Here is a 15,487-nt window from a genome sequence, read left to right as displayed (position 1 = left end):
CAGTATCTGTCGACATTTATGTCTCGGGCGTTCACAACAGTTACTCGATATACGACCAACCTACCGTCTGCAGTGCTGGTCCCCCCTTCCTTTTTGCCGGAAATCGTCCACCGTGACGCGTGTGCCCGACTAGGCTAGCGTGACGCGTCGCGACTTCCGCCCGCCTTCCGTTCCTCGTTCCTCGTTCACGTTCATTCCATCTGCCGCGTTTTGCTCGTTATCTTATCCACTGCAGTTCAGTTCGGCATGTGCTTTGGTTAGACCCCTATCTTCTGCATCCATGCGTCAATCAAGAACGGTTCGCGAGACTTGCATGTGGCCCCAGCTGGTGAACAAAACTCTTTGAAGCAATAACGATGCTGTAAGTTTGATGGATGAAATTCATGCTACCCGATCATCACAACGTGTACAGTCTGTTTAGAACAATGAGAGTGACTTGTTCATTCGTGGTATCTATGTATATAAAACCCATATACTCCTTCACCTCGACAACTCAATAGGCGGCACATTGCTCACGCTTAGCAGACTGCATGTGTCTTTCCAGTCTTTGCCTGTAGACTGTGGTCCTCGTCGAAGTGGTCTGTCGCCTTCTTCTTAAAGATGGGGCTGATAATGGTCGAACGACGACGCATTTCGAATGCATGCTGCCTGTGCTCCTCGATCTTCTTCGCGTCGAGCTTGTCCAGCGTCGACAGCGCAAGCTTGAAGTCGGCAAGCAGTGCGTCACAACGAGACTTGGTGAAGTCCTCGCGCACAACCACACGCAGCATCTTCATCTTCTCGGAGTGAGGGGCCATCGTGTATGCGGGAACGACCCATCCGCGCTCGCGTAGTTGATGAGCACTGCTCTCGTTAGTTGCAGTTGCAGAAAAAATGGGGTGCACACTTACATGGCGAACTCATCGTACTGCTTGCCAAGATCTTCATCAATGCGGCAAGCAACCAGAGGAAGTCCAGCGCCTCCCCTTTGACTCATGATGATAAAGCCCAATGCCTCAAGGTTCGCGGCGAGATAGTCGGCCGTACGCGTCAGGTTCAGCATGATCTTCCTGTATCCTCGCTTGCCAAGACGAATGAGCTGGTAGTACTGTCCGATGATCTGCGAAGCTCCGCGCGAGAAGTTCAGCGTGAAAGACGCCTGGTCAGCACCGAGGTAGTTGATGTTAAAGACGAGCTCCTGGGGAAGGTACTTGGGGTCGCGCCACACGACCCAGCCGACACCGGGGTATACAAGTCCGTACTTGTGACCAGAGACGTTGATGGTCGTGACCTTTGGTAGGCGGAAATCCCATAGTAGACCTGGATTGACGAACGGAGCGACGAACCCACCGGACGCAGCGTCGACGTGAATATCAACATCGATATCCTTCTCGACGAGAAGGTCGTTGATGGCTTTGATATCTTCGTATTCGCCAGTGTAGGTCGTTCCCAGGATTGCGCCTATCAGAATCAGCTCATTTTCGTCTTATAGATGCTGTAATACGTACAAATTCCAATGGTGTTCTCATCGATGAGATCAATGCATTCCTTGGGGTCCATCACATAGCGCTCAGTAGTGCAGTATACGTATCGCTCTTCGATATCAAAGTATCGGCATGCTTTCTGCATACAATTAGTATGCTTTTCCCTCTCATTTGCCCGAACTGGCTCGACAAGAGGCTACATACCTCCCAGCAGACCTGTACAGCCGAGTTCATGATCATGTTTGGCTTGTCGTAGGGCTTGCCCTCAGCCTTGCGCTTGTTTTGCCAAAGCTTTTTCTGGGCCAGTACACCCAACTATGATGTGTCAGCTCAAAGGCTTCCAGCTTCATACCACTGTATTTACTGACCATGATGGCTTCAGAAGACCCAATGGTAGAGGTGCCGATTGTGTTCGCCTCTGGATCTGCCGGCGCATTGAACAGCCTGGCGATCATCGACACACATCCTGGTCACAACTCAGCAAACATTCCTCAGCCCATTTTGTAGTGTATGTACGAACGGTTTTGGATATCGGCGCTGACGGGGTACTCTTCGTAATCGATGAAGTTCTTCGAGAACGCGTCGCTGAGGTAAAGGGTTATTGGGAGGTTACGAAACGCGAGCTTGTCCGACATACACCATAAGCTTCTCGGCCTCTTCTTCCTGCTCATGTGTCAGTCCTTGTCCATCCGATGAATGATCATTAGAGCTTACCATGTACGTTGTAACGAATGAAGCCAAGTTCAGCGTCGGGGTGCCGTCGAGCGTGAGATCGTCCTTGATCATGCGGTATGCACTAGCATATCGTCAGCGATGCTGTCGCAGCTGTGGTGCGGCGCATAGTCTGGTGTGTTCGATGCCAATAGTGCATGTAGCAAAGTACGTACACATGGGGAGGCATTTCTCGGTCCTAGATCGTGTCAATTCCGGGTATAGCTACTCAAAAGGGCTGGGCTCACCGGCATCTCGTGTCTTGGCAGATCTTCAGCAGCATATTTGGAACCGTAGACGGTAGCAGTGTAGTCGTCGGCTTCATCGTCTGGTGTCAGATTGATGGTAGTGGTGGCATCAATGGCCTCGAATTGGCTCTGCTCCTCGGAGACTTCCTTGTGAGTTGCTACACGGTTGATGTGCACCATGTTGGCGGTCGTAGGGTGTGTTTGTGGGGGGGTCTGGAAGAGCCAATCGTGCCTGCCTTCTATGATCGAGGTGCAGGTGCGAGGAAAGATGGAGGAAGAAGAGAAGCAGGAAGCCACGTCAAGGAAGTAAACAAGGCAGCCTAGGTAAGAACAACCGGAGCTGCCGCAGAATCAGCAGCTTATATCGCTCACCAGCTCCTGTCGCGCCTATCATGCAGCATCAACACGCCGCCCGCGTTCCAGCTCACTCTGCTACCCCACCACGACTTGCATACGACATACGTTGGGGGCCACCTGCTGCAGGCCGACGCTACACGACGCGTACGTCGATTCATCATCCAGACCGCCTAGCGCGTCTCCGTAGCCATTTACTCTACATGAGGCGTTTGAACTGGGAACAATCCAAGTAAACAGACGCACGATGTCGCGCCCAAGGTGCTCATTCGAGAGAGACAACATGTCATAGCGGGGTACAGGCCGTTCGCTAAGCATTTGGCCCGTGAAGCTTGTCTGGCTAGTGGCCCTGTTTCCTCACACCGCCCTGCACATGCCTTCCTGCTTTCGGCGACGAGCTAACGCCTTTCGAGATGGACTATCGGCGGGGTAGTGCCAGGTACGATCTGCCCGGGCGAGTGTCGGGTTCTGCTCCGCAATGACATTTCACAACCTTCGGGGCTGAGAAGATATGCGCTGGTGGTAGGTATCAGCTAAGCCATGGCGATTTATGCGTAGCTGACGAGAACGTTATTGCAGCAAGGTCGTCGCACAACAGGCACGGTGTCAGCAGAGTTCGGTCGCAGGTTCGCTTCCAACCCTAACACTGGTAGCGTCCGAGTATATGGCTAGGTACTGATTGGATGGCTCTTATGTGCCGCTGGAAGACAAGGCTGCGGGTAAGTCGCGGCGCGAACCTAGGTGTGCGCAAGTGAGATTCCCAAGCATTCCAATAGGTGAGTATTTCCACTAGTGCTGAGTCAATTGAGCACTGTCACGGCATTGGGGACTGCAGTGCAACATATATTACGGAGGCAAGCAGCGTTGGACTGCAAGCACGGAAGTATATTTGAGTATCGTTTTATACGCAGAGCATTGCGACAATCGGTATCAAATAGCCAAGACATCTCAACGCCTTGACCATGCGTGGTTGCTGAAGCGAATCATGTACGCACCGAATGAGAGCTGAATTACAAGCGCAAGCGTGGAACCATAGCAGCGTCAACCCGTCTTGGCCAAGAGAGCAATGCTTGTTATGCTCGAGCAATTGTCGAAAACTGGCTCGGGAGGTGTACTTGCTTCAGCTTCAATTTGCGGGCGGCAGGACGACCCGGGGGTTTGAATGTGCACAACGAATGTACAGCGCTTTGGAGTTAGCGAATGTGTTGCTCCGAATAGTTTACATGCGGTGGTCGTAGTACCCAATGCAGGTATTCGAGTCCAAAGGACTACTCCAGTTGAATGCTGGCCGGAGTGCTTGTTTCAACGAATATCCGTACAGGCCGGCGATGAGCTATCTATAGTCTGTAGGGAGCCTTTTGCTTCATATAATGTTGGCAATGCTGATGCGACTTGTGCCTGACGGTGTCGGACTTGGGTTTGGCGCCATCTTTGGTGGTGGTGGTGCTTCCGGTGCCAACTGCACGCGCTTAACAGGATTATGGGGTGGAGGATAGTAGGCAGGCGATTGCGTGGATCGATGAAGGAGCTCATCCATCAGCTGCTTGACCATTTGCTCAACCTTGCTCCACTCATCCGGTTCAGTTGTAGTGTTCATCGGTGAACCAGATGACGTGCGCAATGGTAGTGCGTCCCGCATCGGTTCATCGCCGCTCGGCGATCTTGTAGCGATGGGGGTCGGGTCTGGCTTCATGCTCGAAGAGATCAAATTATCACCCGCCCAAACCCAAGAATGCTCAAGGCTGCTTTGAGCGTCCGCACTGACATACGCGATCATCTCCTCATCCTGCTCGAGCTGATGACTGCTTGCGCGCCCGGTACGCACTCTGTCGAACATCCTTTCGAGGAAGAATACCACGTGCTTTCCGCACGCCGTGTTGACCTTCCGTCGATTGCCAATAGCTCTGGAGAGATGCAAGCAAACGAGTGCAGCCTTGTACTCGCCACGGAAGCATAGCACAAGTATACATCTCCACAAGTGCAAACATACGGCATTGCTCGCTATCGAAGCTACTAGCTCTTCCCATGTTTTTCCAGAATCCTGTTTGGGAGGATTGTGCAAGGCCCTTGACACATACGTTGCCGTGTCTTGAGAAACAGAAAAGCACCGCTTTAGAGCACTCACTCGCTCCGCGAGACCGGCTACTGGAGTCAGATTGCGCCGGTACACACTAAAGCGAGCGGACAACAAGCAAAAGATTGTAGGCAGTGCCGACATGTCGAACAGTGTATTGGAATCAGGCTGGTAGGCTTCAGGAAGGAGCAGCAACTTAAGTCGAAGCTCTTCATCAAAGCTTTGTAGGCTCTGTGGGAGAACTACGCTTGATTTGAGAATTTGCCGCAGTGGCGCATATAGGCGTGTGATGTGTATGTTCGCCATGAACCCAGTATAGTGAGTTGGCTTCGCTAACGAGCGGAAGGAACTGTTCGGTTGGATGTAGCGGTCGTCCACGGCGGATGGCAGAGATATTTCGCAGTCGATTTCGTTGATGATCATAGGCTTGCCTGTCTCAAGCGACATGATCCTATTTCAAAGTCAGCTGCAGTTGGCAAAAACAGGTGAGAAACAGTTTCCATACCTATCGCGAACGTAGATGGACCACCAGAGCCTACGTCGGATCTCACCGTCGACAAGAGGCCAGACATCGACTTCAGGGCATATTTGCAATTCCTGAGCCATTCTCGCGGAAGAGGCGAGCCACATAGAGCCCGCAGGGCCCAAGTTGCACTCAGTAGCGTAGATGCTCAACAGAAGTGCTGCTTGGGCATATGTAACTGAGACATCATGCGGCCAGGACTGGAGAACAGCAGTCGCGGTCTCATACATTGCCTGGCCCTTTGACACTGAGGTAGGAGAGTTGGTGTGCCCCGGTTCAGCTTGCAAAGCGCCACAAGCCAATACCGCAAAGAATAATCCGACCCATTCACGAGAGCAGCCCTCGAATGTTTTCGAAGTGTACACTTCGTCCACTTCTCGCTGAAAAGTGGGCCAGTGAACTGCAGGATACGATTCGTGTATTGTCTCCATGTATGAGCGAGCGAGGTACGCAAAGTCTGCGCGTATTGGTATCTCGGGTGACCGCCAATTTGTCAATCCAGCGCCCTTTGGATCGTGATGGGGTGTAGAAAATATGCCTTGGGCATGTGTTCGGATGTTGCTGCGGACCTGGTCGAAGTTGTTCAAGGCTGGCATTGTGATCGGACGTGGTCCCGGTATGGCGCCAATCTGAGCTTCAGAAAGCCTGCGCTTCGTGTCTGTCCGTTCGGGATCTAAAGGCTCACCATCGGAGACCTTGGTGCGCAGCTGAGAGTTGACATGAGTCAACTCGGCAATCTGACTCTGAAGATCCTGGACCTGTCTATGCAACGTAAGCAACTGTTCGTCCAAGTGGGCTAAGTCATAACACGTACTTGATGGATGACATTCGCCGGTTGGTCTCCTTGGTGAATTGACACCTGTGGTTACGGCTCGAGCATTCCGAACAAGCCGATGTCTCGGTTGCATCGCACTGTACTAGTGGTCAGTCACATCCTCACATGGTGTCCAGTTCAATGCCCTAACATTGCTCATGGGAGCATGTCAATCTCAGCAAAGCTCATGCGCAACTAGATACGCATGCGCTCGACGCGACTGAAAGGGAAGATGGTCGTCTAGGTGGCCAGTACCTGATCATCCATCCCCAATCTCGCTTGTCCGCCTCTGATGGCATTGTTGGAATGCCACCAAAACACTTGCTTTTCATGTACGTATGAACCCTCTATTTTCTTTACTCACCTTGACTTTGCGTTCTCGACAAGCATCGCACGAGGGATCCTTACGTCTCTGTCTGTATGCGCGTTTTTGCGCGTTCAAGTTCGCGGACGATATCTGAGTAGGGGATATCATCAGGCTCGCGCCATCGTGGTTGTGGTCCGGCAGGCTTCCAGATGCCGTACTTGGTGAAGTGGAATGGCTATAAGAGTTCGAAGAATACCCAGGTGAACGGGAGCCAAGCTGTGGGCCAGTAGGCGCCGCCAGAGTAGTCGTGCGAGCAACCGGATGCGACATCGTGAACGGACTTGGTGGTGGTATCATGGTCCGTGGCGACTGCCCACTGGAACCTGGCGGAGATTTGCGCATCGTGAGAGATAGCCCAAGCGCTCGAAGACAGGCCGGGTGTGGGTATCGAAATTCGCTTGGTAGGTAACAAGTTCTAGTCGAGATGATGTCGCTATGGAGAAAGAGTAAGTGGTCTCGGTAGAAGCCGAACACAGCGCTACTCAGAACGGGCCAACGATATTAGTAGCTTGTGGGACCAGGTAGACGTGTTGAACCAATGGAAGCCAGCCGTCAACACCTCATGCTGCCTTGGCGTGATGCAAGATGCGGAAGATGGAAACTTGTGGATGAACAAGATAAGTGACAGGTCTTCGCTCCAAGTGGAGAAACCGTGCAAGCGAGCGGTAGGTTGGGCAGATTGAGTGACTCGGGCATACAGAAGGCTGGAGCGCGATAGTCGGGTCTGTGTCGCCTGAGTAAGTGCTGTCAGCCAGCCGCTCGGCTGAGTGGCCGAGATGCCACAGCTTTAGGTTAGGGTCAGTGGCTAGACTGGTTAGGGTGAACTGCGAGGTGGTGTGTGATGATTGAACTTTCACGGCCGTGAGGAGACAAGAGACGCTTCGGCAGACGGCAAGGTTCGTGGGAACGATGTTAAGTCTCGGCAAAGATCCGATGAAGGAAATACTGGGTATTTCGGGGCGTCGTATGGGGCTAGTATGCTAGTCAAAATGCTGCAATGATCAGCTCAATTCCCAGTTGCAGTGAAGTTCGTCTAGCAACCTTGTGGTAAGGCGGTAGAAGGACCCTGTCAGGTCGCCACCTTTCGATCTCGGATGGATGCTCTGAGCGACACAGGGGATTGGCGAAGGTGCTTCGTTTAAAGCACGTGTCGACTTGGCGACGCGCTGAAATGGAAAGGAGCTTCGGGGACCCTGTACAAAGCTCCGTATCCTGGGAAAGTAGGGGACTTTAGCAAGCCTTGTTCAACAACACCACGAAGCAGAGGCCTCCTGTGCATTCGACTTACCGGTATACGGGAGGAGCAAAGTTTATTGCGGGTTGATAGTACCACGAATGCCCAGATATGTGGTTTGGCTCCCGTCCACGAGTGGACCGATAGAAGTCGTCGTGCAAACCTATGTTTTTGTGTCTCGTGAGTACTGCCCAATGGCTCCGCACACGGCATACAGCTGGTGCTGCTTCGACTAGAATGAGACGAAGCGAGTGTTCTAGTTCAAATTCTACACGGGCTGGCAGCTCCGTTAGCAGGCTCGGACGTAGATCCGGATGGCTAGTCTTACCTGACAGCTTGTCCGGCTCTGATGAAGCCTCATGTTCCAGAAGATGATCGGTTCGTGCCTAAATGCCAGACGGTCCACATGGCTTCACCCAAAACGTCCAAGGCATACCTTTTCGGCGAGATTCATACAGGGGTGTACCTGCATGCGGCATTGAAGAAAGGCACTTCGCTAACGCCTGCAGCCATGGCAAAAGCACACGGGATTTCGAATCTGCAAGCACGAGGATTACTCGGATGAAGCGCTCTGGACTTTGAAAGACGATGGCGAAAAAGGCGCCGAAGGATCAGTTTTCGGTCCCCAAGAAGATAGGGAACACCGTCATGGTGGTTCACTAGCGATCTGTCCCGGCATGCCCTAGTGGGATTCGCGGAGACTGTAGCCAGGCCTCCCCAGCCACAGCACGTTGAGCGGTGGAATCGCCGTGCACGGTACGCCACAGCCACATCAATTGCCGTGTGGCTTCCGATTTGTTGGCAGACCTTGAACCTACGTAATGCTCACACTGATGTCACTATGAACAAGATTCTTCGTACATCTTCTTGGGTAAGTACACTAAGCGTTGAATTAACACTACCTCATTCAGGACAGTGTCCCGAGAATTGTTCTGCGCGCGTCGCCGGAGAAGATCCCTGACCTTGCGGCGCCCGTCATCAGGCGTGGCACCGCTTGCAAAAACGTGGTTCCCCACGTTGCAGCGCGTGCCCGCGCCCGTCGCGGAAGCCCCACAGGCAAGGCCAATGTATGGCTAGTCTGTCCTTCTGTTGATTTCGAGCTTGGCGTCGACAGCGGCTCGGCCAGTCAGATGCAACATGAAGAGCAATGCGAAGCCGAGGTGACCAGAAACCAGGTCAAGGCGGGTGGAAATTTACTGCCAACTGCCGAACCGCTCGTCTAGACCGCGCCGCGGCCCCTCGCCACCTGAAACTGACAGCTGCCGGATAGCAAGCCCGGATAGGTGCCTTACGAGGCTTTTGACGGGCGTCTCAAGAACGGTGCTATGTTTCTGATACACGGCAGGGTACATTGCGGTATCCGCAAGAGCGAGCACCAATCTCAATGGTCTGTAGCATCTGTTGAGCGTGTCGATCAGGACGTGCATACCAGAGGCCCGCAAAATGCTTCTACGGTACGATTTGTGTCTGCAAGTCGGAGTTTTGATCTTTTTATATCCTGTGCGCCGTTGCACATGTCGCGTGGAGCGGAAGGTATGGAATGTGACACCCGACGTCTGCTCAAGTATCGATTTGATGCCGTCCCCTCCGGCCGCATAGTTGTGTGTCGACGAGGCCCGTACGTACTCTGAGAAGTAAACAGAAGTGAAAAGATCTACAGTTGTGATCGCTCGTTGATCATCTATGATTGCGCGGCCCCCTGGCGGGTCGGTAGCTTCCGTCCAAGGAAGGCAGCCGATGGGGTTTCGAGAAAACAGACTGGGATGACAGGAAGAGTAGCGTGCTGTGAGCCGCTCATCTGCGAGAATGGACCGAATGTGTCTTGGCGGACCCGAAGTTGAGTTCTGCAACCCGAGTTTGACGTGCGATCGGCCCTCCGATAAGACGCCGTTGGAGGCAGGCTAAAATTTCGCCGGTGATCTTTCGCCTGGCGGTTTCCAACCGGGGCGATCAGCACATGTCAGTCCCGAATAGGACGTCATGCAGAAAATCTCTTAGACGCTTGGAGAAAGGGAGAAGCTTGTCTCTGGCGGGCGGATGGAGATCTGCGAAATTCGGAGTCGTGTTGGGGTAGAGTGGCGACGTGATAACGCGTCGTCCTGTTCGCGGCAGTTTCTCCAGGTCGGCGAGGAGAGCGAGAACAGTATGTATCGACAGCAAAACCGTTGCAGGATGCACGTTGATGCTCCTGCAATATCCGCTACGCTCTTCATGGTGGGTGCGCGTGGTGTCGTCGGAATGCGCCAAGTTCTTCGCGCCTTCCATGCCTCCCGCCGACTAGGAAGCCGGTGTTTACTTCCGATACTCGAGGCGGGCGCACTGGAGCGCGCACACTACCTGGGCATTGGACCTTCGCTCGCGTGCCGTAGCCATCGTCGACATCTCACTTGAGCAATGCGATTCACGTTGAGTCTCGACGTTGTGGCCCTCGAGTCCAGCCATGTCTCACACCAGCGTCCCCATTATGTCCTTGTACGATGCTCCGAGATTGCCGCACACCTAGATCCGACAACCTTAACTGCACCTCTAGCCAACACTCGAGATGATGCTTTTTCTTGTAGCGCAGCGCGCGGCGCAGATAAAAGCACCCTGGTATTCTCCGGAACTATGCGTGGAGGAGATGGGCAAGCTTTAGAGCGAATTATTCTCCGACTCGATGTCACGCATCCGCCTGGTCGCAATGTATCGTGTATATTCCCACCTCGACTTATGAACAACGAATCAACGACTCCCTCATTGAAAGTCCTCGTCACAACCTGAGAAAGAGCATGTGCACTGGATAACACGCTACCCCACGCAGTAGACTAGCGCGACTTACAGCCTCGGTACATCACGTATGCATTGATACAACTTCGGATGGCTGGGCACCGTCAGCACCGAGGTCGTTACATGAGCAGTCGTGAATCACGACTAATCAACACTCCCACATAGTAACGCATTGTTGGTGTGCACATCACGTTCGATTGTTGCCAAATACATAATACTCGATATATACGATCATCATGGCATCAGCGGAACAAGATGTGCAGCTGCACGACTTTACCAACATCTTCAGCTTGAAAGGCAAAGTAGCAGTCGTGAGCGGCGGATCTCGAGGATTAGGTCTCCATGCAGCATCAGGGTAAATGAATCCATCTGCTTCCATCCATCATTCCAGCGCACCTGCCTAACACAAGACCAGTTTGATGCAAGCTGGCTGCTCCAAGATCTTCATCACCTCCCGTAAAGCTTCAGCCTGCGATGCCGCCGTCGCAGCCCTAAATGCGCTCCCCAACAAGTCACCTGGTGCAGTAGCTATTTCCATTCCCGCGGATAGCTCCAAGGTCTCCGAGATCGACCGTCTTGTGCAGGAAGTCAGCAAGCATACCGATCACGTGGACATTCTCTTTGCCAATGCAGGAGCTACCTGGGGCAGCAAGTTTGAAGAGGCGGATGAGAAGAATGGATGGGATAAGGTCATGGACTTGAACGTCAAGGGTGTCTTCTTTACAATCCAGAAGTAAGTCTTTCGTTTCTTTTACTATCTGATAATAGCGCTGATATAGGCGCAGACTCACACCCCTCCTCACCAAAGCTGCAACAGTCCAAGACCCCTCGCGCGTCATCGTAACAGGCAGCGTAGCAGGGATTGGCGTGGGATCTCTCGGTGAGACAGGCTCTTGGTCGTACTCCGCATCCAAGGCCGCAGTCCTGCATCTTGCGCGCAACCTTGCTGTTGAACTAGGGCCCAGACACATTCTTGTCAACGGTATTGCGCCAGGATTCTTCATGAGCAAGATGGCAGGTGTACTGATGGAGAAGGCTGGTGGTGAGGAGGCGTTGGGAAAGACTAACCCGAATGGAAGGGTAGGAAAGCCAGAGGACATCGCAGCTGCAGTTGTATATCTGAGCAGTAGGGCTGGCGGACATGTCAACGGAGACACAATTGTGCTCGATGGCGGCAAGATTCATGGAAGCAACAAGTTGTAGAATTTAGGAAAGACTAGGCCTCGCCCTCAGGAATACGCATCCCATGCATTCCCCTATATCCACTCTTCTCCGGCTTCTTCCACCCCTTCAACACCTCCCCTTTGACTTCCTCCTTGATCTCATAAACCTCTACCCGAATAGGTCGGCACGTACTCTTCATCCCCTCATCATTATCTCCCTCTTTCTTCTCTTTTCCCTCTTCCGCCTGCGTCCAGCCCCACCGGCTTAGGTCACCACCTGGGCATGTACTCAGCGCACATAACAAGTCCAACTCGGCGAAGAAGGTGAGAAAGCTATCCTTGGTCGCAGGACTAGCTTCCATGAAGTAGCGGCCTTGGGAATCTAGACCCGTGACCTGGAATACGTTGAGTACGTCGTGAACATCGAATTCCGTCAGACCATATGGCAAGATGGAACGGACGAGGTTGGAGTGGCAGTGGTAATCGTAGGATGAGGATGTCAGCATGTTAGAAACTGCGTTAATCGTTAGCATAACTTCCGCATACTCTATTTGAACGGAAGAATCTAAAAGAACAAGAAGAGTCCAGCGGTACAGCCCACCCCAAACCAAACCCCAGACCCGCGCATTCAGACATACCATAAGGATCACACCTCGTCCCCAGCAGATCATTACACCGTCCACCCCACTGCGTAACCCCACCCCTCTCATCCCTGCTGCTCTCCCTCCCCTTTCCCGTCCCCTTACCCCCAGAATCCCTAATCTCACACCCATCCTCCACAAGCCCACACATTGGCCTCATAAACGGGAGGCAACTCCACAGCCTATCCCCCTGCACCACATGACTCCCCTGCAACTGCCTCGTCCTAGATGCCCAGAAGCGCTCTCGGGGATCATGCTGGTTCCACACGTTTAAATCGCCGACTTGGGGGCCTTCGGGCGTGGAGAGACGGAATAGTGCGCCTGCGGGTACGGTCCAAGCTTTTCCGCTGCGGGGTGGGATGGTGAAATCCTGGGTCTTTATTAGGGAGGTGGAGGGGAGGTCGCGGAGAGTAGTGTAGAGGGCGGTTGGGGGGTGGAGGGGGGAGTCGGCGGATGTGGGGAAGTAGGCTGGGGCTGGGGGGATGCTGTTCCGGTCGTTTTCTGCCATGTTGGTTGTCCTTGTTGGTAGAGAGAATGCGCTGGGGGTGGGCAGGGTTATGATCGTGATCTTGTATGGATATGGTGACACGGATCGGAGTTGTAGATAGAGTTTGGGCCGGTATGTCATCCATATGTCGGGCATTACTTCACACCAACCGGTATCCACATCTACGGGTCCATGAGCCGGCGATAAGCGTTGTGTAGGATGCATGTGCCGATGTCGGATACGCCCTGGGCATGGCAAGAACAAGAGCGATTGCTGTGGGAGCTGTGCCGATGAAAACGTCTGGTAGGCAAGCGGACAAGAACACAGAACGCGGATATTGTAAGGTTCTACATGTGTGATTTGAGTACAGCTATTGATACCTTGTTTAGATATTCTCATTCCGTTGAGACAGCACTTTTAAAACTCCAATGCCCCGACCTTTTACATCCCAAATGCTGTATGCGATATGTGTGAACGGAGAAACTGAACTGTGAAGCGTTGATAAGACTTCATGCCGCTACACCCCCGCACTCTTGACGTCTGCCTGACTGCCATTAACAGCAGCCTCTAGCTTATCCACTATCGTGCTTCCATTTTGTTTGCCGTTTCGTGTAGGACTTGAGTCTGGGCTGGGGATCTCGAGGGTGTTCGATCGCTTGGGGCGGAAAGGAATGGGTGTGGTAGGTCTCGAAGATAGGAACTGTGATGTGTTAGCCAAAGTGCTGCTTGTTATCATAAGAGAAGACCTACTGAAGAAGCTGCGCTCAACATAGCGATGAGAGACGCTTGAACCACATCCTGGTGGATGCCAACACCCCAGACCTTCTGACTGCTCTGCGCGGCTGTGCAACCAATGTAGGTCGCGGCCTTTGCGTCTTTGCTTGTACCAATCGTGTGCTCGTTGTAGTCTACAACGTCCAGGTCGATACCCAGACTCCTCAGTGCATCGGCCAGCGATGACAGCGCACCGGTGCCCGAACCCTGGATCTTGTGTTCCTGGCCGTCAATCTCAATGACACCGTTGAAGATACGGCGCAGGTTGCGGCTGCTGACTGTTCGGCCGTCTTGCGGTGGCAGAGGTGTCTCTGATCGGTCGGCCTTGATTTCGTAATCGACAAGGGAGAAGCGAGGGTTGCGTTTGAGATGGTAGGCTTCTTCGAAGAGGTTCGTGATCTCGGTTGGCAGGAGTTCGCGGCCGAGCATGTCGGTCTCCTTCTGCACAATCTTGGAGAAGGCGATTTGCAGACCACGAGGCAGGTCGAGTTCGAGCTGGCGCTGGATGATCCAGGCGATTCCTCCCTTTCCACTTTGTGAGTTGACGCGGATGATGGCTTCGTACGTGCGGCCGATGTCTTGGGGGTCGAGGGGAAGGTATGGGATCTGCCACCGGCTCTCGTTGTCCGCGCCGTTCTTCTTGCGCATCTGGAATCCCTTCTTGATTGCGTCTTGATGTGAGCCGCTGAAGGCGCATACAACAAGCTGGCCTCCGTATGGTGCGCGCGGATGTATCGGGATCTTGTTGCAGCTCTCCACCATATCGATAATTGACTTCAGATCAGAGAAGTCGATCTTTGGATGTATGCCCTGGGTGTACAGGTTGAGGCCCAGGGTGACGAGGTCAACGTTTCCTGTGCGCTCTCCGTTGCCGAAGAGCGTGCCTTCTACTCGGTCTGCACCCGCCATTTGTGCCAGTTCTGCCGCCGCTACTGCGCATCCTCGGTCGTTGTGTGGGTGTAGAGAGACGCAGATCTTCTCCCTCTCGGAGATGTTCTTGCAGAAGTACTCGATCTGATCGGCGTAGACGTTGGGTGTCGACATTTCCACGGTGGCTGGCAGGTTGAAGATCAGCGGGTTCTCTACACTTGGTTCCCACGCTGCCTTGACAGCCTCGCAGACCTTGATGACGAACTCTGGGGACGAATCTGAGAAAGTCTCGGGCGAGAACTCGTATGCCCACTCTGTGCCGGCTTGCGCAGGGTCGTCCTTGGTTATCGAGCGCGCGTACTTTGTGCATTCGACTGCGAGGGCGATTGTCTCATCGTCGTTCATGTTGAAGACGATCTGCTGGAAACACGGGCTGGTCGCGAGGTACAGGTGGAGGATGGCCTTGCGCGCGCCCTTGAGGGAGTCGACGGTGCGGCGGATGAGCTCTTTCCGGCATGGCGAGAGGACCTGGATCCAGACATCGTCAGGTACTATGCCGGGTGTTTGGATTAGGCGTTGCGTGAAGTCGAAGTCGGTTTGCGACGCGGAGGGGAAGGAGACTTCGATTTCCTTGTAGCCGAGCTTGACTAGCATATTGAAGTAGTCCCATTTTTGCGCGCCATCCTGCGGTCCGTGTCAGATGCTGGTTCGCAGCGGCTTCTGGGTGGATTGGTACTTACCATGGGATCTACTAAACTCTGGTTACCATCTCTGAGGTCGGTCGACAGCCAGCGTGGTGGCTTCTCGATGGTCTTGTTAGGCCATGTCCTGTCCGGCAGGTTCAATGGCTTGAAGGGATGGTACTTCTTCCAGGGCTCTTTGAGCATAGGCATCTTGGTGTGATTAATGCAGCAGGTATCTTGAGGCGCTACTTTGAGAACAGTCTCTTGATGGCCCAGCAACAACAATGGAGGGCCAAAAATGTATCTCGGGTGAAT

The 15,487-nt window shown here is 53.3% G+C and overlaps 4 protein-coding genes across 4 annotated transcripts; 1 reads left to right on the top strand and 3 right to left on the bottom strand.

Annotated features, from left to right (window-relative positions):
* Positions 1-518: 518 nt before the first annotated feature.
* J4E92_005923 (uncharacterized protein) lies at positions 519-2,602 on the bottom strand (the record flags this gene model as incomplete). The annotated part of the gene is made up of 10 exons (XM_051497299.1): positions 519-843; positions 891-1,440; positions 1,488-1,602; positions 1,668-1,778; positions 1,832-1,929; positions 1,984-2,048; positions 2,101-2,126; positions 2,178-2,259; positions 2,351-2,373; positions 2,423-2,602. 10 exons carry the CDS (start codon positions 2,600-2,602, stop codon positions 519-521), a joined length of 1,575 nt encoding a protein of 524 aa, XP_051352959.1.
* Positions 2,603-4,139: 1,537 nt separating this feature from the next.
* On the bottom strand, positions 4,140-5,969 carry J4E92_005922 (uncharacterized protein; the record flags this gene model as incomplete). The annotated part of the gene is made up of 3 exons (XM_051497298.1): positions 4,140-4,680; positions 5,188-5,301; positions 5,356-5,969. The coding sequence occupies 3 exons, from the start codon at positions 5,967-5,969 to the stop codon at positions 4,140-4,142; spliced, it is 1,269 nt and encodes a 422-aa protein (XP_051352958.1).
* A 4,821-nt stretch (positions 5,970-10,790) lies between these two features.
* J4E92_005921 (uncharacterized protein) lies at positions 10,791-11,757 on the top strand (the record flags this gene model as incomplete). Its single annotated transcript, XM_051497297.1, has 3 exons — positions 10,791-10,909; positions 10,970-11,287; positions 11,340-11,757. 3 exons carry the CDS (start codon positions 10,791-10,793, stop codon positions 11,755-11,757), a joined length of 855 nt encoding a protein of 284 aa, XP_051352957.1.
* Positions 11,758-11,770: 13 nt separating this feature from the next.
* On the bottom strand, positions 11,771-12,866 carry J4E92_005920 (uncharacterized protein; the record flags this gene model as incomplete). The annotated part of the gene is made up of 2 exons (XM_051497296.1): positions 11,771-12,231; positions 12,356-12,866. The coding sequence occupies 2 exons, from the start codon at positions 12,864-12,866 to the stop codon at positions 11,771-11,773; spliced, it is 972 nt and encodes a 323-aa protein (XP_051352956.1).
* Between the last annotated feature and the right edge of the window lie 2,621 nt (positions 12,867-15,487).

The sequence above is a fragment of the Alternaria infectoria genome (assembly GCF_024043175.1).
Source record: "Alternaria infectoria strain BMP 0036 chromosome Unknown scaffold_8, whole genome shotgun sequence".
Classification (NCBI taxonomy): Eukaryota; Fungi; Ascomycota; class Dothideomycetes; order Pleosporales; family Pleosporaceae; genus Alternaria; species Alternaria infectoria.
This window is presented reverse-complemented; position numbering and strand designations above follow the sequence as displayed.